General features: G+C 37.2%; 1 protein-coding gene across 1 annotated transcript; it reads right to left on the minus strand.

The window, feature by feature from the left end:
- Positions 1 to 6,130: 6,130 nt before the first annotated feature.
- Positions 6,131 to 15,918, minus strand: LOC118746396. Its single transcript, XM_036480256.1, has 5 exons — positions 15,421 to 15,918; positions 15,208 to 15,324; positions 11,032 to 11,070; positions 6,867 to 9,705; positions 6,131 to 6,771 (listed from the first exon to the last, which is right to left on the minus strand). Exons 1-5 carry the CDS (start codon positions 15,916 to 15,918, stop codon positions 6,131 to 6,133), a joined length of 4,134 nt encoding a protein of 1,377 aa, XP_036336149.1.
- Positions 15,919 to 18,285: the final 2,367 nt, after the last annotated feature.

Below are 18,285 nucleotides of genomic sequence, written 5' to 3' on the forward strand. Positions count from 1 at the left end.
GAGAAATTTAAAAAATTATATAAAACTTCATTCATTTAGCATATTTAAGAGCATATTTTAGAAATTGATCGAGCTTTTTATAAGGCTTATTTTCCATTTTTTTGCTGACATATTTTTGCATGCCCTGTTTTTAATGTGAGTATTTACATAGTAAAACCGGTCAAAATTATTTGTTGTGTTTTTCTGCTAAGTAATCAAAGAAAACACGAAACTTAATCATAATTAGGCATTTATATGAGAAAAAAGGCTAAATATAATTATCTTAGGTACATTTTCGTGACATATTTATCCATTGAATACCATAGGTTCACAAAAAAGCAACTTCAGATAAATTCAAAAAGGGCATTCAAATTTCTATGGCATATTTACATCGGCGAGTCCAGATATGCGCTCCATTTTTTCAGATTGGCTTTCATTAACGAATAATTGCGAATTGTGTCGAATTCTCAGTTTCCAAAATGTTGATGCTTTTTCAGTTTAAATTAAATAAATAACTTAAAAATATAAATAAAAGATTGCGGTAAAGTGTGCAAAATACCCGTACGTTCTCGTTGATGTTGAGTAGAGGGTGTTATTAATGGATAAATACATACCCCCAAAGGAGCCCAGCACACGGACTAATAAGCAGAAAAAAATTAGATTACATAAATAAACCGAAATGATGGGAAGGGACATCTTAGTTTTAGTTAGTTTTAGTATCTACAGGAGATAGCCAAGCAGAACAGACTTCACCTCACTTGGGTCCCTGGTCATAGGGACATAGAGAGAAACTGCGTGGCATACGAACTTGCAAGGCAAGGCACGACCAGGCAGATTCTTCCTGGTAAAGAACGAATTGGTATGTATTTTGCAACTTGCAAGCTGCTAATTAGTGAATTTGTTTACAAACAAGCTGAAGAAAGATGGAGTCAAACAAAGTACGACTTGTCAAATTTTCAGGCAGACTTGGCCTAAATGGGACAGGCGGCGGTCACGAAGGGTTTACACTCTTAGAAGAGAGGATATATCTAACGTCGCGAGGGCCCTAACCAGGTACTGCTTAATAGGTAAGAATGCAGAAACGCTCGGGGTACCTTTTCGTAGATGTTGCCGAAGCTACAAGGACGACTAAGAGGAGGAAACAGTCTTGAATCGCTTGTGTAAATGCCCTGCAATGTGCAGAAGCAGGCTGCGTCATCTGGGTTCACCATTCCTGGCCCACCTTAGGGGAGGTTTCAATTACCGATGCGAGGTGCCTGATGAGATTCATCAGCGACACGAAGTGGTTCAATGGGGAGGATAATTGAACGGTGTCAACTGTGGTAACACAATGGGCCTTCTATCTATGGCCTATGTGTGCCGCTAAGGCAGCAGCCACTTCTACCTACCTATTTAAATCGGAAAATGTTGGCGGTTTTCCTAAATGGTCCACAGGTTTTGAAGATATAAATTTTTATTTCTTTGTTTCGTAAGCTGAAAGAGCCCCAGCAATCTGGCATTGGCCTCACTTGATATCTAACGGTTTTCATCGATATGAACACAAACCATTACACACACACACAGTGTGTTTGATATGTGTGAATGGCCTACAATAAGTTAATCGATTGGCTTAAAAAAAAAACAAAAATGTCTTAACTGGGTAATTATATATATATTTTTTTTAACTCGAAAAATGGTTAATAAGTTGACCGGACTAATCCACTTTTATAGAATATTCCTAGAAAATCCATTTCAGTTGCTTCATTTTGAATATACCCTTTCCTTAGATTATCTGTCTCAAGCTCTCAGACAGTTTCATTAAGACTATCAACTGTAGACTGAGATGGCCAATCCAATATATTAAAACGTATTTTATGTTATTTTGAACAATAAATCTTAAGTTTCAGGTTCAAAAAGGATTTCTACATCATACATTTTTGGACAAGTTTACGCGTTTTTTCTTTTTGCTTTGAGATTTTCAGTGAATGTCAACAAACCCCATTGTAAAGAAATAGACAAACAAGAATTTAATAGTGAACGAAAGCGAAGTATAAATAAAGAAGTAATGAGTGGTCAAATGAAAATACGAAAAGAAATATGAGCAGAAAAGCGTAATGCTCGGCTGTACGTGGCGTATGAATAACATTATTTCCTGCTAATTTTTTGTACAAAGAATCTTCGGCATTTTCATTTTACCACTAATTATTTCGTATTTATCCATTGATTTTCTTCATCAGTAACTTGATTTGTTTTCTTTTGCAACAGAACAGGATTTAGTGGAAGTGCAAAAATTTGGCACAGAACCTGTTATTATTTTAATTTTTCTTCTGTGAAAATAGATTTTTTTAATTTTTTGCTTCAAAAATAAAAAAAAACTGAAATGATTAATTAATTTGTCTGAAACTATCAGTACTATCGGAAAGTGATGCATACATGGTTTATGAAGAATTTCATTAGCTTTTGCCGTATTTTATATTAAGATTTTTGAACTGGTTCGTAAGATATACGTGATTAAAAGGAACCAATTTTTGCTTTAAGCTGAATAACAGTAAATTGCAAATATCTCGAAAACTTATCCATAGAAAAAAATTAACCCGATTTTCGGAATCCCCGAGCAGTTCTACATGGAAATTTGATAGTGGCGTCTGGAGAAAAAAAAACCAAATTAAAATTTATGATTCAGTGTAATTATTCAGAAAAAAAATCAAGATTTATCTGTAAAAAATGCATTCAGTTAAATCAATGTTTTTATGATGCCGAAACCGCCAAAGTCAGTATTTTATGTATTTAACAGGGAATAAGTGTTGGGCTTTCTTTAAGAAAAAGGTCTGGTACAGTCCAATCCACACTATAAGTGAAAAAAAACTTTTCTGTGCAATGGTGGATGAATACTTTTTATGGTTACCACAAATATCTATTCACTCCGAATAATTGGTCGAAAACCGTGAGCCACTCGTTTTACCAAACACACTGTGGGCGTTCACACTTGCTTGGTCTTTTCTTATTTTCTGACAAAAAAGCAGCATTTACATATGCATACATATCGTGTAACAGCGCCATTATCTGGCAAAAAATTATTATTCTGCAGTGTATTTTATTATTTTATACTGAATAAAAATATAACCTAATAGTCAGATTAGCAGACACATGTGAACACCCACACTGTATCTATTTCATAAAAACGAATTTCTTTCTCCAAAGAATTATCAAAGCTGTATTAAACATAAATAATTTTGAAAACCCCATTGTGAAATTATACACAGATAGTTGGAGTAATAAAACAACTTGTTAGCTTTATTTTCTTGAAATTCGGCTATCTTATAGAAAATTTTAAATGCAGCAGGGAAAAAGAGCAACGGTGGTTAATACCGCTGCCTTCGAAGGCCGGAGTCGTGAGTTCAAGTTACAGGCCCAGAAGAAGTCTGATGAGGAGATGTGGTGATCTCCGAAATTAAAGCAATTACTTCTATCACTCAAAGTTTTTGTTTCTTTCTCCAATTATCAATAAATAATTAAAAAACTTGGCCTGGAGCTCAATGAAAATTTTATATATGTATGAATTGTTATTAGACCACAGCAATAACAAAAAACAGAAATTTTTAAAGGCAAATTTTCAAATAAGATAATATATATATAATCTTTCTCCTCGCTCTTATTACTTCAGCTAGTATAATTTCACCATGGAAAAAATCCAACTACTTAATTGCGAAATGAAAAATCAAAACAAATTATTTTTAGAATTTGGAAAACAGTATTTTTCATACTTTGTTTTTGTATTTGTTGTTTGTTTTCAAAAATTTTGGTATAAGTAAAGTTTTTACGTACGTATGTATGTATGTATGTTTACAAGTCAGAGGATTTTACAGTTTTTCATTTGACAATTTGACGCACACTTTAAGCTTAGACAATTTTAAAACTATTCACTATTCAATAATTAAATGTATCAGTACATATTTCAATGTGTATTATTGTAATTTTTAGTATTTTTTAAACATACATATAGATACATAAAGTAACAGTAATCATATTAAATATTTTTCTTTTCTTCTAAGTAGATACATATGTATATACATATGTACTTATAAACACTCCTTCTCGTTCTGTTACGTTAATTTTTGTGTTTTTTGTTTTTTTTTTTTGATAATAATACAATACAATAAAATTGTACAAATAGAAACAGTTCAAAAAGCACCGATCTTCAGCTAAGTTTTGCTAACGTGTACACGTCTGCATGCGCTACGTGACACATGGTTTTATATACATATATACGATTGTTTTGTTTTGTAAGTGATTTGGTGTAGAATAGTGTTTTCATATTTGTGATTGTATGTGTGTTTGTGTTTTTATGTATATGTGTGTATGTATGTATGTATTGTTGAAATATTTCTGTTTGACTAAGACTAAAAATTTCAAGTAAATTTAAATTAACTTACTTCGTACTTTCTTTTGCTTTACAATGTTTCATGTTGATACGCATACATTTTGCTACACTTTCTACATAACCATGTAGATAAATGTATGTATGCATGTATACGATTATTTATAGCAGATGTAAAGCCTAAGTGTATGCAATGTACTTATCAACTAAACTTTCAAATATGTATGTATACACTAATTTTGCGCTGGTTGCAAAAGTTACAATAAAAATCTCAAACAAAAAGTGTTCTGCATTTTTTCAAGTAATTTTATTTATTTTTTTTTTAATTTTTATGCAATGTTGTTGTTCTTAAAATCTGTTATATAGCGATTTCAACGGCTGATCCTTGTGATGGCTTCATGGCTTAGCGTTATTGCTAGTTGAGCTTTAATTCGATAGTTAAAGTCTGAAGTACTCTCAACCATTCAAAAACACGCATGTATTTAAGAAAAAACAAATAACAACGGAAAGTGCTAAATTTTTAAAAAGTGTAGCGCATAGCTTTAAGCGCTGCAGCCAAAATTTTAGTTAAGCCGCTTTATTTGGGCTAACGTACTGAAGCTTTCTTACCACACAAATTTCCCAAAACTGCTCAAAAGTACGAACATTTGTTGGGCTAACTGCATGCCAAGCCTACTCGTCACTCAAAAATGCTTAGATATCGTTTCAGTAAGTATTACTTGACTTTCAACTTTTTCTGCAGCTTTCACTTTTTCTGCAGCTTTCACATTGAACTGTACCTTCGCTGCGGTCATTGCTTCATTTCCACTTAATCATTTTCCATGGCATCGCCGACACCACTCGCTATTCTATGTTAATCTAAATAAGGCAACTTTACTCAACTCATTTGTGATTTTTCTGCTAAAATGCGTGTGTATGCATGTAAAATTTTCTTTTTATTTTATTACAACGCTGATTTTAAATGCACTTTACAACAAAACTTAGCCAAAAAGTTAATGTAACAAATAGGGTATAAAGACTTAACAGGACTTAGTTTTCATATATTTACTATAACATATTTGTTTTCAAATTACAACTACATACATACAAAGATGCATAATTGCCACGTATAAAACTCGCGGTTACTACGCCACACTCGGTACTCTTAATAGATTTAGTTTAACTTCTTAATTTTTTTTTATCAAAAATAAATGTGCTGCGAATAATTGGCTGCCAATTTTGAGATCTTTTCAAGAAATGAAAAATTTAGTTTCATCTTACTACAACTTACACACAGCCTAGCGGGACTCCGCACGAGCTGGTGAGTGTGTAGATTTGTGATTTCCTTGGTTTTGTATTACAGTTTGCAGCATTAAATGTATATTTTAACTAGTTGCATGTATGTATGTATGTATGTATGTGTGTGTGTGTGTGTGTGTGTGTGTGTATATATACCAATTATTAAATTCACTAATTGTAAAATGAAGTTCGACTATTAATTTAGTAATACCATTATTTTTAACTCAGTAAGCTTGCAAATAACTCATTTTCGACAATTTCGTAATGAAAGCGCCATCACCAAAAGCATTCGAAATGAGCTTTCACATTTTCATATTGCACTTTTCTTTTTCTGGGGGTTTTGTGGAGCCATTCCAGCCACCCCACCTCCGGTAGCTCAGCATTTTGCGCGAAATATGCGCGACTCAACTCAGCTCGGCTCTGTTACAAACTCGAAATCCGCTGTACACTTCAACCGCAACTTTCCAGTTTTATACAGGAAAAATTTCTTCTATCAACTTCTTTACGCCCACTATTCTACGTGCACTCGATTATCATCGGCTGGCTGGACTCGATCACCGACGGCCTGCTCTCCTGATTCTGCGCATGTTGGTGCGCAGCTGCTGCATGTGCCGCCGCCGCCGCTGCAGCCGCGTGTGCTGCTGCCGCCGCCGCATGTGCGTGCGAGACGCTCATGTAAGCGTCATTGGCGCCACTCATCGCTGGCGCGGCCCCCGCAGCCGCACTATTATTGCTGCCTGTGCCGGGTGGCAGCAAATGCATTTGTTGTTTGCCTGCAACCTTCATAGGGAGTGGTTGTTGTTGTTGTTGGAGTAACTGCTGTGGGTGTAAATGCTGCTGCTGATGGCTATGATGATGTTGTTGGCTTCCGTTGGTGTTAAGCAATACATTCGATGGCGCTGCTGACAGGTGTTGCTGGGCCGCAGCGTGTTGTTGTAACATGGCAGCGTGCTGCTGTTGGAGATGGGAATGCGTTTGCTGTTGATGTTGTTGCTGCTGGTGGTGGGGGTTGATAGAGATAAGGCGCGGCGGGGAGGGGTGACCGCCGCCGTTGCTATTCGAGCCGCCGCCGGTTGACATGTGTCGCAGGTGCGGATGCATTTGGTGTTGCAAGTGCTCGAAGGCTTCGCGTGAATCGGGCTCTGGCAGGTCTTTATCTGTAGTGCGCGAAGTAGAAGGGAAGAGAAAGAAGAGCGATAGTGTTAATTAGTTTTGGATCATATGGCGTGCTTCGGTCGGCTTCAACACTTACCCAAACATTCTGAGGTCGCCGCCGCGGCCATCGCCAGTTCTTCCTCCAGGTCGTTTGGCTTGCAGCTTGTCGTCTTCCAATGCGTACGCAGACCAGATGCACTGATGTACTTCTTGTCGCAGCCTTGGCACACATATGGCCGATCGTTGGTGTGCAATCGCTTGTGCAACTTCAGATGAACGAACTGGGTGAACTTCTGTGGGCAGAGGTCGCAAGCGTATGGCTTTTGACCACTGTGCAATCGCAGGTGGGTCTTCAAGTTCGACGTTGAGGAGAAGCGCTTCTTACAGATGTCGCATTGATGCGGCTTCTCACCGGTGTGCACCAAGTGGTGCTTCTGTAAATGCGCTAGTTGCGTGAAACTCTTCGTGCAGACATTGCATTTGAATGGACGTTCGCCGGAATGCGTGCGCAGATGCACCTTTAAATTGCTCAGCTGACCAAAGGTTTTACAGCAGACATTGCATTCGTAGTGCATTTTTCCATCCTTTTTCTTCAGTGGGTAGGGAAGTGAACGATAGCCACGTGAACCCAGCGAATTCGGACTGAGCGGACTGCCACTCCGCGGACACGAGTTCCCATCAGGGCTCATACTGTGTGGTGGGGAAATGCGCAGCGGTTGCATCAGCATCTGAGTGTTAGATTGCAACAAGTGGAGGTTGGGTGTGGATCCGCTGGATCCATTCGATTGTCGGTCGAAGGGCGAGTGTGAGCTGTGTGGCGGTGAGTGGAAGGTGGATGTGGGTACATGGGAGAGTGCATGATTTGCACCAGGCGGACCGCCGTTCACACTGCCACTGGAGTAAGGTGAATACGCCGAGTATGGAGGCGTTTGATGGCCATCTGATACGAAAGCGCTATGCGCGCCGTGTGCTGGAGAGAATATCACGTGGTGGCCTGGTGGTGGTGGTGGTGAACAGTCGTCTTTGAGGCTACCGCGTGATGAAGCAATTAGCATTTCAGTCTCATGCATAGATGTGGCATGTATGTCAGGAGGCTGCACTAAATTGGAGCTGGAGTCGGGACTGACAGCATTGCCATACCGGTGCGATTTTTTATACGAGTAGGCCATTTCGGTAGGCGATGAAGGGGGCGGGGTGGCAGCGTTTGCCTGACGACAAGCCGCTGCCGCAGCCGCTGCGGCCTCTAATCGATGCTGCCCCGTTAGTATTGTCTCCAGTATGCTCGAGGAGGGTGGCGTAAACCGCATGTATGCCACAGTCGCTGCGGCCGCAGCTGCAGATTGCGTGGTTGTTGATGGCGGTGGCGAACTCGTTTCGGCCTCATAGTATGCCTTGTTTAGTGGCATAATGTTGCGCGCCGAATGGCCACTGATTGTCGAATGACCATGGTCGACTACTATGACTGTGCTGGAGGCGTGCTGCTGCGTGGTTGAGCCTGGTCGGCGGTCCACTTCCATTGCCTCTTCATCTAGCTGTGTTGAGGAGGTGCAAGTTGCTGCAGCCTCGTTAGCAGAAAGCAGATCATCCTCGCTGGCGGTTGTGCGTGCTATTGGCGTCACTGTTTCGTCACTGCTTTTTTGATTAGTATTAGTTGCGTTGTTGAGGTGGCACATGGCCTCAGTCTTAATGGCGCATTTGCTATTTTTGAATTCATATTTTAGCGGCATTTTCACCTTGAACTTACGATACTCGTTCTTGTCGGCGCAATCTATGGCAGCGGCCGTTGGCACAACCGCAGCTGGTGCTGCCGGAGCAGTCGCGCAGTTGCTGCTTGCACTGTTGTTGTTACTAGCAGCGGCGGCTGCTGCAGCAACAGCCGCAGCTACAGCCGCCTTCTGTGGGTGCGATATGACAGTCTCTTTGGGGGCGATGGCTTTCTTCGAACAATCCAGTACATAGTTATGCTCACTCTCACTATCGCTGGAGTCCTCAGGTGGCGTCAAACCGTCCTCATGATACTCGTTGCTGTGATAGCCCTCGTCCGAACGTACCGAACGCACGCTGCCATCGTTTGGTGTCAGCTGATGCTCGTACTGCGGATCTTTGTGCGGTATCGGGGAACCCACCACCTCCTTGCCGTCCTTAACGCCACATTCGCTACTCGCTGGCGAACGATCGCGTACAATCACCGAGGCGCCGGGTTCCTGTTTGAGATGCAAAACTGTTTGGTGCTGCTGGATGTGCTGATGTTGCGGCAGGTGTGAAGGCGGCTGGGCGTGTTGTGTATGCTGATGTGTGTTTTGCTGCCGCAGCACGGGCTGATGTTGCGCGGACTGGGCATGGTGGATGTGTGGCAGGCCAGTCAGGTGTTGTATATGGCCGGCTGAGTTGTCACGGCAGATGGGCGGTGAGGGACTAGAAGTGACGGTACGCCGGTTGCCTGCGCTCACCGCGTTGCTTGGCATTGTGGGCAATGGCGGCATTGGCAGACCCATAACGTAGGTGATGTGATTATACGCAACTTCTGGTGGTATTTCTGGCGCGGGCATGCAATACGGCGAATTCGATCTAATCTTCGCCTTGTTCCCCAGCAGCAATGCAGTGCCCGATGGAGCTGCTGCGGCTTGTTCCTCATCCCCGTCCCCGTCCGCTTCAACATCGTCATCCTCGTCGACAGCCTGTTTACAAGCGCCGAAAATCGTACGCTCTGGATCTACATCGTAGCCCAGCCGCCGCGCAAAGTCCTTGCAATACCACACCATCAACTCCTCGTTGGGCATAATGTCACGTGTTGTATAGAAGTAGATATTTTCTTGGTGCTGGCACGCAACCAAATTCATCACGGACAAACTGTACGCAGAGGCAACGTAGCGCATCCAGTTTGCTTGCGCACGATCCGATCCATCCAGGTAGTAGAAATTATCATCTTTGAAGATCTGTTGGCGAAAGGCGTCAATGTTGAGGGGAAGAAAGGAAGAGAAAAGAAAAGAAATGGGGAGTTGGGTCAGTTTTCAGGGATAAAGCCAACAAATACATATTTACAAACAAGTTGAGTTAGTCGAGCAACAAAACGGTTCAAAACGCTCCACTCCTCCTTCTCCTCCTCCTTATTTTCTCACGAGCGTTGTGAACGGTTTTATGGGTTATGAAAGAATTTTGACACAAAAGTTCATAGATCAGACTACAAAGTTGCGAAAGAGACCGCTTACACAGTTATATTATATATAAAAAAAAAAAGATGACAACAACAATATTTGGAAATAACGTTGGCGCTAAAAATAATATTTACTTAAGTTTATATGTATTCAAGGCAAAACACCAATTGGAAAAGTTACAATAACAAGCAATAAACAATACAAATATAAGGATAAATTATAAGCGGTTTAATTTTTGGCTTTCGCAAGTGGACTTCCAAAAGGTAAGAGACACGTTCGATTTGGAGTTTGGAGTACACCTTTTCCAACAGTGTTTCAGAAAAACACAAATGTATTTCAGAAAAGGCCAGATGAATTTCAGAAAAACTCAAATATATTTCAGAAAAGGCCAAATGTATTTCAGAAAAGGGCAAACGTATTTCAGAAAAGCTCAAATGTATTTCAGAAAAGGCCTAATGTATTTCAGAAAAAGCCAAATGAAATTCAGAAAAACACAATTGTATTTCAGAAAAAATCGAATGATTTTCAGAAAAACGCAAATGTATTTCAGAAAAGGGCAAATGTATTTCAGAAAAGGGCAAATTTATTTCAGAAAAGCACAAATGTATTTCAGAAAAACATAACTGTATTCTAAAAATATTTTTCTGAAATACATTTGTGCTTTTCTGAAATACATTTGCCCTTTTCTGAAATACAATTGGGTTTTTCTGAATTTTATTTGGCTTTTTCTGAAATACATTTGGCCTTTTCTGAAATACATTTGAGGTTTTCTGAAATACATTTCAGTTTTTCTGAAATTCATTTGGCATTTTCAGAAAAACATTTTGTGTTTTTCTGAAATACTGTTGGAAAAGGTGTAGTTATCTATGTACATGTCTAGTAGGCTTTCGGGAAGCCCATTCAAAAACAGCTATGAGTTTTAATTAACGGAAATCATATAAAATGAAATGATACGTTGGTTTCAAACAACAGTTAGAATAGAAAATAGTAATAGTGGGAGAAAGTGGAGTATAGCGTCAAAGTATTTATGTGTCAAAATGTAGAGAGTAAAGTTCGTAACGCTTAAGAAGGAGCAGTAAAAAGTTGTTAAAAAGCGTAAAATAGTACCTTAATGTTCCCGTAGGTTATGTGGCGTGTTTCCTGCACCTGATTGGAGTCGAATTTTAGTTTTTGGATTTTATAATTTATTAATTTTTTGAGGCGAATGCGATTTCAAATTGCGGTTTTTTTTTTTGTTTGGTTTGATTATGCGAATTTTTAGATGGTTGGTTGATTGGTTATTTTGTTAAGTTGGTGGTGGTAGTTTTGGTGAAAGGAATACACATGAAATAAAATTGAAAAGTTTGGTTTGGCTTGCGGTTAGAAAAAGTTACTGTATGTACATAAAATAACTTTGATATTGTAAGTAAATAAGTATGCACAAAAGAAATAAAATGGAGGAATGTATGCTGGTCAAAGGATGATGGATGGTTGAGTAATTTTATGTTAAAAGCATGAATGGTTTATGGGATGTTTATGCATGGGTGATTAAAAACACTTTTTTTTATGAAAATAATATGAAAAATTTAAATTTTTAACAATGTAAGCTAAAAATATATAATTATTTATCAGAGCTGGTGCCCATAGCTTCCAAATAGAAACTAAAGGTATCCACGCACCAGTGCGATTCTGTCGGAGCGAATCCGCAATGTTTTCGATGCTAGAGAATTTACTACTTCGAAAACGCAAGTGCGCACATATCTATGCGATGTTATCGCAGTGAAAAATGTCATCTTATAAACAAACAAAAAATAATTTTCATCAAATAGTAGTAAAATTCCTAGCTTTAGTACAATCAACAATTTTTGTTTTTTTTCTACGTAAATTTTTTCTGCTTAAATTTTACAAAACCCGTCTATTAATCATTTTATTTCTACGAACGCGTCGGTCTCCGTGTTCGAATAAATCCTGCAGTAAAATCGCACAAATGTTAGATTCCTCATTTAAAACTTTGAACGGCATTGGTGTAATATTTGTTGGGTTACATTGCACGTGAATCAGAGAGTCCTTCGAAGGGTTATGTTAACGGTTCTGCAGGCAAGGCTGCTAATTGTGAACTAGAATATTACCAGTTTGCCTAGTTCGTCTTTTGCGATGTCAAAACAGTTGACGTGGTAGTCTACCTACAACAAGTTTTCTTTCACTCGCTTTGACAACAGTCACAATGGCCTAGCCTGGCTAGAAAGATCCAAGATTCGAACCTTCGGGCAGTGAAAAAATGTATAACCGTCCGTAGATGGTCATTGCTTTATTGCTAATAAATATAACTAAAATAAGATAGCACTATTAAAAAAAATATAATAACGATTTTTAGTAATCATGTGCTTTGTGAACTCAGACTAATATGCCCTAGGTACTTTATATTTTGAGTACACGCTAGCTAGCTAGTTAAAGTTGTGGGTCAGTGTGAAAGGTGTAATAAATTATTGGGATAAATAGTGATTTTGTAGTTCCGATATTATTTTATTTTTCTAAAGACTTTAAAATTTTATAGTGAGTAGGAAATATTATTTGTTTTCTAAGGAGCTATTCTGCCGGCTAAATAAAAATCAATGTTCCCTCTTTCTCCTACGCGTTTCGATGTTTTTCATATCTTCCTCAGGAGATTGCCCTCGAGACATAAGAATTATTATTTTTAAATTTTCAGGGCTTTTTTGTGAATTAAAAAAATATTATATATGTATATATTTACGGCGTTTTCTAATGATCGTCTCTCATAACTATTTACGCCAAAATTGACATATTCAAGTGCGTTTCATGGCAGCATACTCCTCGAAGTTAGTTTTTGGTTTCTATATAGACGAATATGCTCGGGTGAAGTCCAAGTTCTCTTTTTATACACTGTTTGCATTCACAGGCTTCAGGCTTACTCTACCAAAGAGTATTTGTACGTCCATTGTAACTTTTCTCACCATACGAAATATCGTCGTTGCCGAAGCTTTTGGTCGAGGCGGAGGTCGAAGATCCAATTTGTATTTTTAGAAACTCTGTAGTCCTATTTTAGAGGTGATGAAGTTGATGTTTTTTCTTTTGTATCTATAACGCACCCTTCGAGTTGCAGAAAAGGGAGTCCTTTGAATAACTCTGGCCAGCCACGGGTTATATGATCATATGACAACTTGGTGCGAAGCTTTATCAAATAAATATAAGGTGTGTGGGCAGGGTATTAGGCGAGAGAGATGTGCAAGTATCTTTAGGGGATGAATCGCCGCTCGAATTAACCAAATTATTGTTGCCACTTTGTTGTAATTGGGTGCCCACAACAGAGTATGGTAAAACCCAAACAACATATTGAGAAAGTACAGCCCGATCACCTCATTAGTGGCGTGTATTTTTGTCTCCTTTCATATATTGCATTTCAAATGTTTGTCAGTTTGAGCCGATATCAAACAGTTTTGTCAACTGCCTATTTTGCTTTGCGAAGTTATTATAGTTGATAGTGATTTGCCTGCCCTTTCCAAAATTTCGACAAATATCGATAACTTGAGAAAAACACAATTGCACAAAATTTTAGCTTTTGTGTTATCCGTCTACAGGCGGTGGAAATGTTTTTTACACCTAGCGTACTTATTTTCACAGGTAAATTGAAACTGAGCTTGAAACATTGCTCGAAGTTGCCTAATTACCAACAAAAAAAAAAGAATGATGGGTGATTTCAAATCATTATAAAAAAAACCGTTAAAGGGTTAATTTACTTTTTACGGCATTTCAAATATATTTTCTTTCAAATGAATTTCAATTCAAAAATGTGTAGCTCTTACTTATGTATGTCCACTAGGGTGGTCCAAAACAAGTAAAGTCCGAATTTTAATGCTCTCATGCACTATGATTGTGCTATATAACAAAAAAAATATATATATTTTTTTATTTTAAATAAAAAAAATATTTAGTGGTCTCTCCAAAAGGTTCAAAGTTTTCCATGTATTTTATATTTTTTTCATAGAAATGGTACAGAATTTTTGAAAATCAATATTTATTATTTATTCAACAACTTTTTGATATTCACTTTTTATTATAGGTCCCCCAAAAACCCCAAATAATCAATGAGGCGACCCATAAAAAATCGATAGTATTAGGAAATGGTAAAATTAACAATTGGGTATTAATATTTGAAGTCTCCTAAAAATAAACAAAGCTTTTCGATAGAATTCTAGAATTCTATGCAATTTCCACGAAACATTGTGTTTTCCCCATATTGATTTTTTTGATCTCGAAAAAAACAGGGGTATATTTTTTCGATATAGAACAATCCTAGAATCTAAGAGCATTAACTTTACTTTTTTCATATGGATTTTTGAACAGCCCTAATGTAGACTTGTATAAATTGAAACAAATTAACTATCAGTTTCCTTCAATTATGCTGGAAAATCTTTACCAACGGCAAACGGACAGGAACCTAAGACTTTAGAACAAGATTCGACATAGGCGAGAAGACTAATCAATTGCGTTTGCAATTTGGCTTTTACCAGTTAATAAATAAGCTAGTCTAGAAGTTGATCTATTAAACCTTTTGCTCTTAAATATTATCGGAAAGCGTAGATCAGCTTCGAGTTAAATCGACGACGTACATACATACATATATGCGGTATGACTAGAAAATTTAATTAAGGACAGTACATAGTTCCGGCTTATATATAGACCGCAGATGAAATTGTTATGCAACTTTGGTATAAAAAAAAAAAATGTTTACCAGCAAATCATATCAGCGAGGGACTTAAAATTCGGCGCTGATTTTTTGTGCTATGTATATATCGAAAATTATCAAAACACAGATAAAATAAAGTTTAATTTTAGTAAAATTAGTTATAAATTGATGGAAGCAATTAATAACAAAAATATTTGAACAGTATTCTGGTTACTAAAAAATCGATTTTTGTAATTCTTGGCGACGATTTGAATGAAAAGATAGCACTGTTGTAACTGTCATAAAAATCCTTTTAAACTTGTTAAATGTTTCTCAAAAATTAAAATTATTGGATACAATTGCAATTCTTTTTTCAGCTTATCGTCGAATATATAATGATAGTGACTACATGAATGATGATATATATGGCTTCCGTGCTTTTTAATGCTTCAATGTTACATGATCGTGTGTATGATCCATTTTCTCTTTACTACACAAACACCCTGTTTACATACACACACTTTCACTTCAGTGTTTTCATTTAAATGCATTTGAGTGGTGACGATGATTTAGTTGTATTTGTATTTGCAGTTGTAGTTTTTGTATATTTGTATGCTTACCCGCCAAAAATAGCGCGCCTTATTCTTATCGTTGGGATAATTTGGAGTTGGAACGCCTTCAAAGGGGCCAAAACGTGTGCCTCGCGGTATGACACCAGTGCTCCAAACTCCTTCAGTCTGCAAGAATGAAAAATACAAATTAGTTCGAGTATTTAAAAATTGTATTATTATCATTTAAATTATTTCTTAACATTTTTCCTCTAGTCCGCTTACCTTAACATTTGGCGTTGAGAAAACCATCGAAGGTTTTAGTGTTAGGCTGCGTGGTAGCGTGCGATCTGCCCGATTTGGCACGCCACGCTCGCACTGCACATCGGGCACTATGTAAACGGCCAGCCGCTCAAAGTCCTCCTCGCGCATGCGCGTCACATCGTAATCCTGTGTGCCGTCCGGCGAAGGACTGCGCGCGCCACTGGCTGTCTGCGTTGTCGCCGTCGTTGGCGAGGCGGTGGGCGGTAGTGACGTAGGACTCTGAATTCTATGCGCCAGCGTAGATGTTGGCGTCGCTGCTGTGGACATTGTGCGATTGCTGGCTGGCTGTTGTTGTTGTTGTTGTTGTTGTGATTGTGTGTTGACGGTGGTGGTGTTCATATTGTTAGTGTTGATGTGGCTGCGCCTTTGACTGCTGCTACTGCTACTGTGGCTATTGTTGTTGCTGCTGCAATGTTTCAGGGTGGCATTGGCTGATTGTTGCGTTAGTTGCACATTCATTATGCGTAGTTGATTGATTTAGTTTCCTTAATTTTGTAGTAGGATTTTGTTTTATTTAATGTGAACAAATTTGATGCATAGATGTATTTTGTGTTTAGATTTTCGTGCGTCCTTGTAAGCCTGATGAAAAGTGTGGTAATTTGCTGTTGGTCAATTATACAAGGGAATGCAATTCTCGATGGTCAACGAATAAATTTTAATTTTTTAGACAAATTCCTTAAGTAGATAGTTATTCTGAAAAATAAAGAAACCCTCAGATCAGAAATCGTTTTTTTTTAATAAAACTTAATAAAATATGTTTATTGAATATTTATTCATACTCTTATATATAAAGTAAAGTTTCAAAAGTTTGTTAAAACATTTGTGGAGCATGTTTAAGTTATGTTTGTTTGATATCCGATAAATAGATCCATACTTATGGTCTCAAATCCGAAGACTACTTTTTGCCACCCTATAGGAAAAAACAACAACAAAAGAAGTTCCACATACAAGAAAAAATAGTAACAAATATAATAATAGTTTCCTAAATCTTTTCGCTATAAACTATAAAAAGTGGAGAGTTGCCACCCGTTTGAAAAATTAATTATTAATTAAATTGTTAGAAAAACTAAATGCAGTACCTTGAAATTTGTATATGGAACTAATAAGATTTGAGAAAGCTCATTAGGAAATTTTTTGAAGAGGGTTGCCACATGTTTCAAAATTCTAATTTAATTACATTGAGAAGATAAAAAACATATTATTACAATAAAGATATCAAACTAAAGAGGCTTAAGAAAGCTTAGTTTCCAAAATATTTTTGAAGGGTGTTGCCATCTGTTTTAAAATTTAGTTAAATTAAATTGAGAAGGTAAATGGAGTGCGCAGTAGGGGTGTCAAAACAATTCAGAAAGCTTAGCATGGTAAATATATTTAAAGAGGATATTACAATTTTAGTATCAAACAAAAGGTATTTAAGAAATATTTGATTTAAAAACATTTTTTATTAGCGCTATTATCAATCTAAAAAGTTAAGAAAAAAATGAAAAATAAATAAAATATTACGAGATTGATTCCGAACGAAAGCTTGTTGAAAAAGCTTTAGTAGATTGGAAAAAAAATAACTTACACAATTTTTATAAAAAAAAACTCAAAAAAAAAAGCAACTCATACAAACATAAGAAGTAATAGAAACGTAAAAATTTTTAAAATACATATGAGGGGAAAGCTTTTCAAAAATTCCTTGGTGGAAGGTTAATATTATTGTCACTAATTTCTTGAATCAACTAAATTTTATACAAAAATAATTTCGTTCTGACTTTCATACAAATTTTCATTTTATTAGACTAAGCCGCATCAAGGCGTGAATACTTTCTTCAAAGCGGAGAAGGTTTAAGTTGAAGGTCCCGCGCGCACTCTCATACAAAGCTACATATAAGTGTGCTCGATAACCTTAAACTTGAACTACAACAGCAATGCTAACTGTGCACCAATGACGTTTGTGTGGAAAGAGCGCAATATTGCTATTCAAAAGAAGCATTTGCTATGAACTTTTATTCAGTTTGCCTTTTCTTCGATGAAAAATTGTTGTAGCTTCATCCAACAAAATAATAATAATATAATTGTATTAAATGCCAAGGTTAGCGCGTTTCTTCGCATTTTCCTTTTGTTGAGCATTGCCCACTACACCCTGCCGGCAACTCTCAGCCGCACAATTGCCCTTTTTCCCTCTCTCACTCAGCGCTATTTTCGCATGCAAATTATAATTGACGCTGCCCACTTAAGAGCCAGTAGCCAAGTGACTGCATACCAATGCATGTGCACTATATGCAGGGTTGCCACTTTGGTAAATTGTTACCAAAATTGGTAGAAAAGATTTGGGTTGGTAAAAAGGTAAATTTTTTCTCATTTTGGTAGATTTTTGTTGAACTTTTCGTTCCCGATTTATTTTACGTAGTTATCTTTATATTAAAAATTTCTTTGCATACTTCTTATATACTTACATAAGTATAAATGTATATGGATATAAGGCGAACATATCATGCTCCATTCAAAACTCATTTTACTGGAATCCCCAGGAGCTTTTGATTGCCTAAATATTTTAAATGATTATTTAAATACGTATAAAGAATTTACTGGTATGCAATGAAGCCCTATGATTATTTGCCAAAAAATTAAATCAACGCCATTTTTTATCAATAGAAATTGTTAAATTAAAAAAACACAAAAGACTGGCGACAAAAAAAAATCAACGGGAAGCACATTGTGAGCTATACTCAAGTATTGTTTGCTTTAAAACTCGGTACCTTAAATTGTTCTAAAAAATTTTTGTGAACTTTTCTAAATGTTGTATGTATATAGTTTGAATCCTCAATTTTTATATATTTT

This window comes from Rhagoletis pomonella, unplaced genomic scaffold (assembly GCF_013731165.1).
Source record: "Rhagoletis pomonella isolate Grant_MI unplaced genomic scaffold, Rhpom_1.0 Rhpom_scaffold_00010, whole genome shotgun sequence".
Taxonomy (NCBI): Eukaryota; Metazoa; Arthropoda; class Insecta; order Diptera; family Tephritidae; genus Rhagoletis; species Rhagoletis pomonella.

Coding starts and splice junctions, on each gene's coding strand:
- LOC118746396 (XM_036480256.1), bottom strand. CDS start 15,918: ATGAATGTGCAACTAACGCAACAATCAGCCAATGCCACCCTGAAACAT. Junction 15,325..15,420: donor TCTCAACGCCAAATGTTAAG/GTAAGCGGACTA, acceptor TCATTCTTGCAG/ACTGAAGGAGTTTGGAGCAC. Junction 11,071..15,207: donor AGGCGCGCTATTTTTGGCGG/GTAAGCATACAA, acceptor GACTCCAATCAG/GTGCAGGAAACACGCCACAT.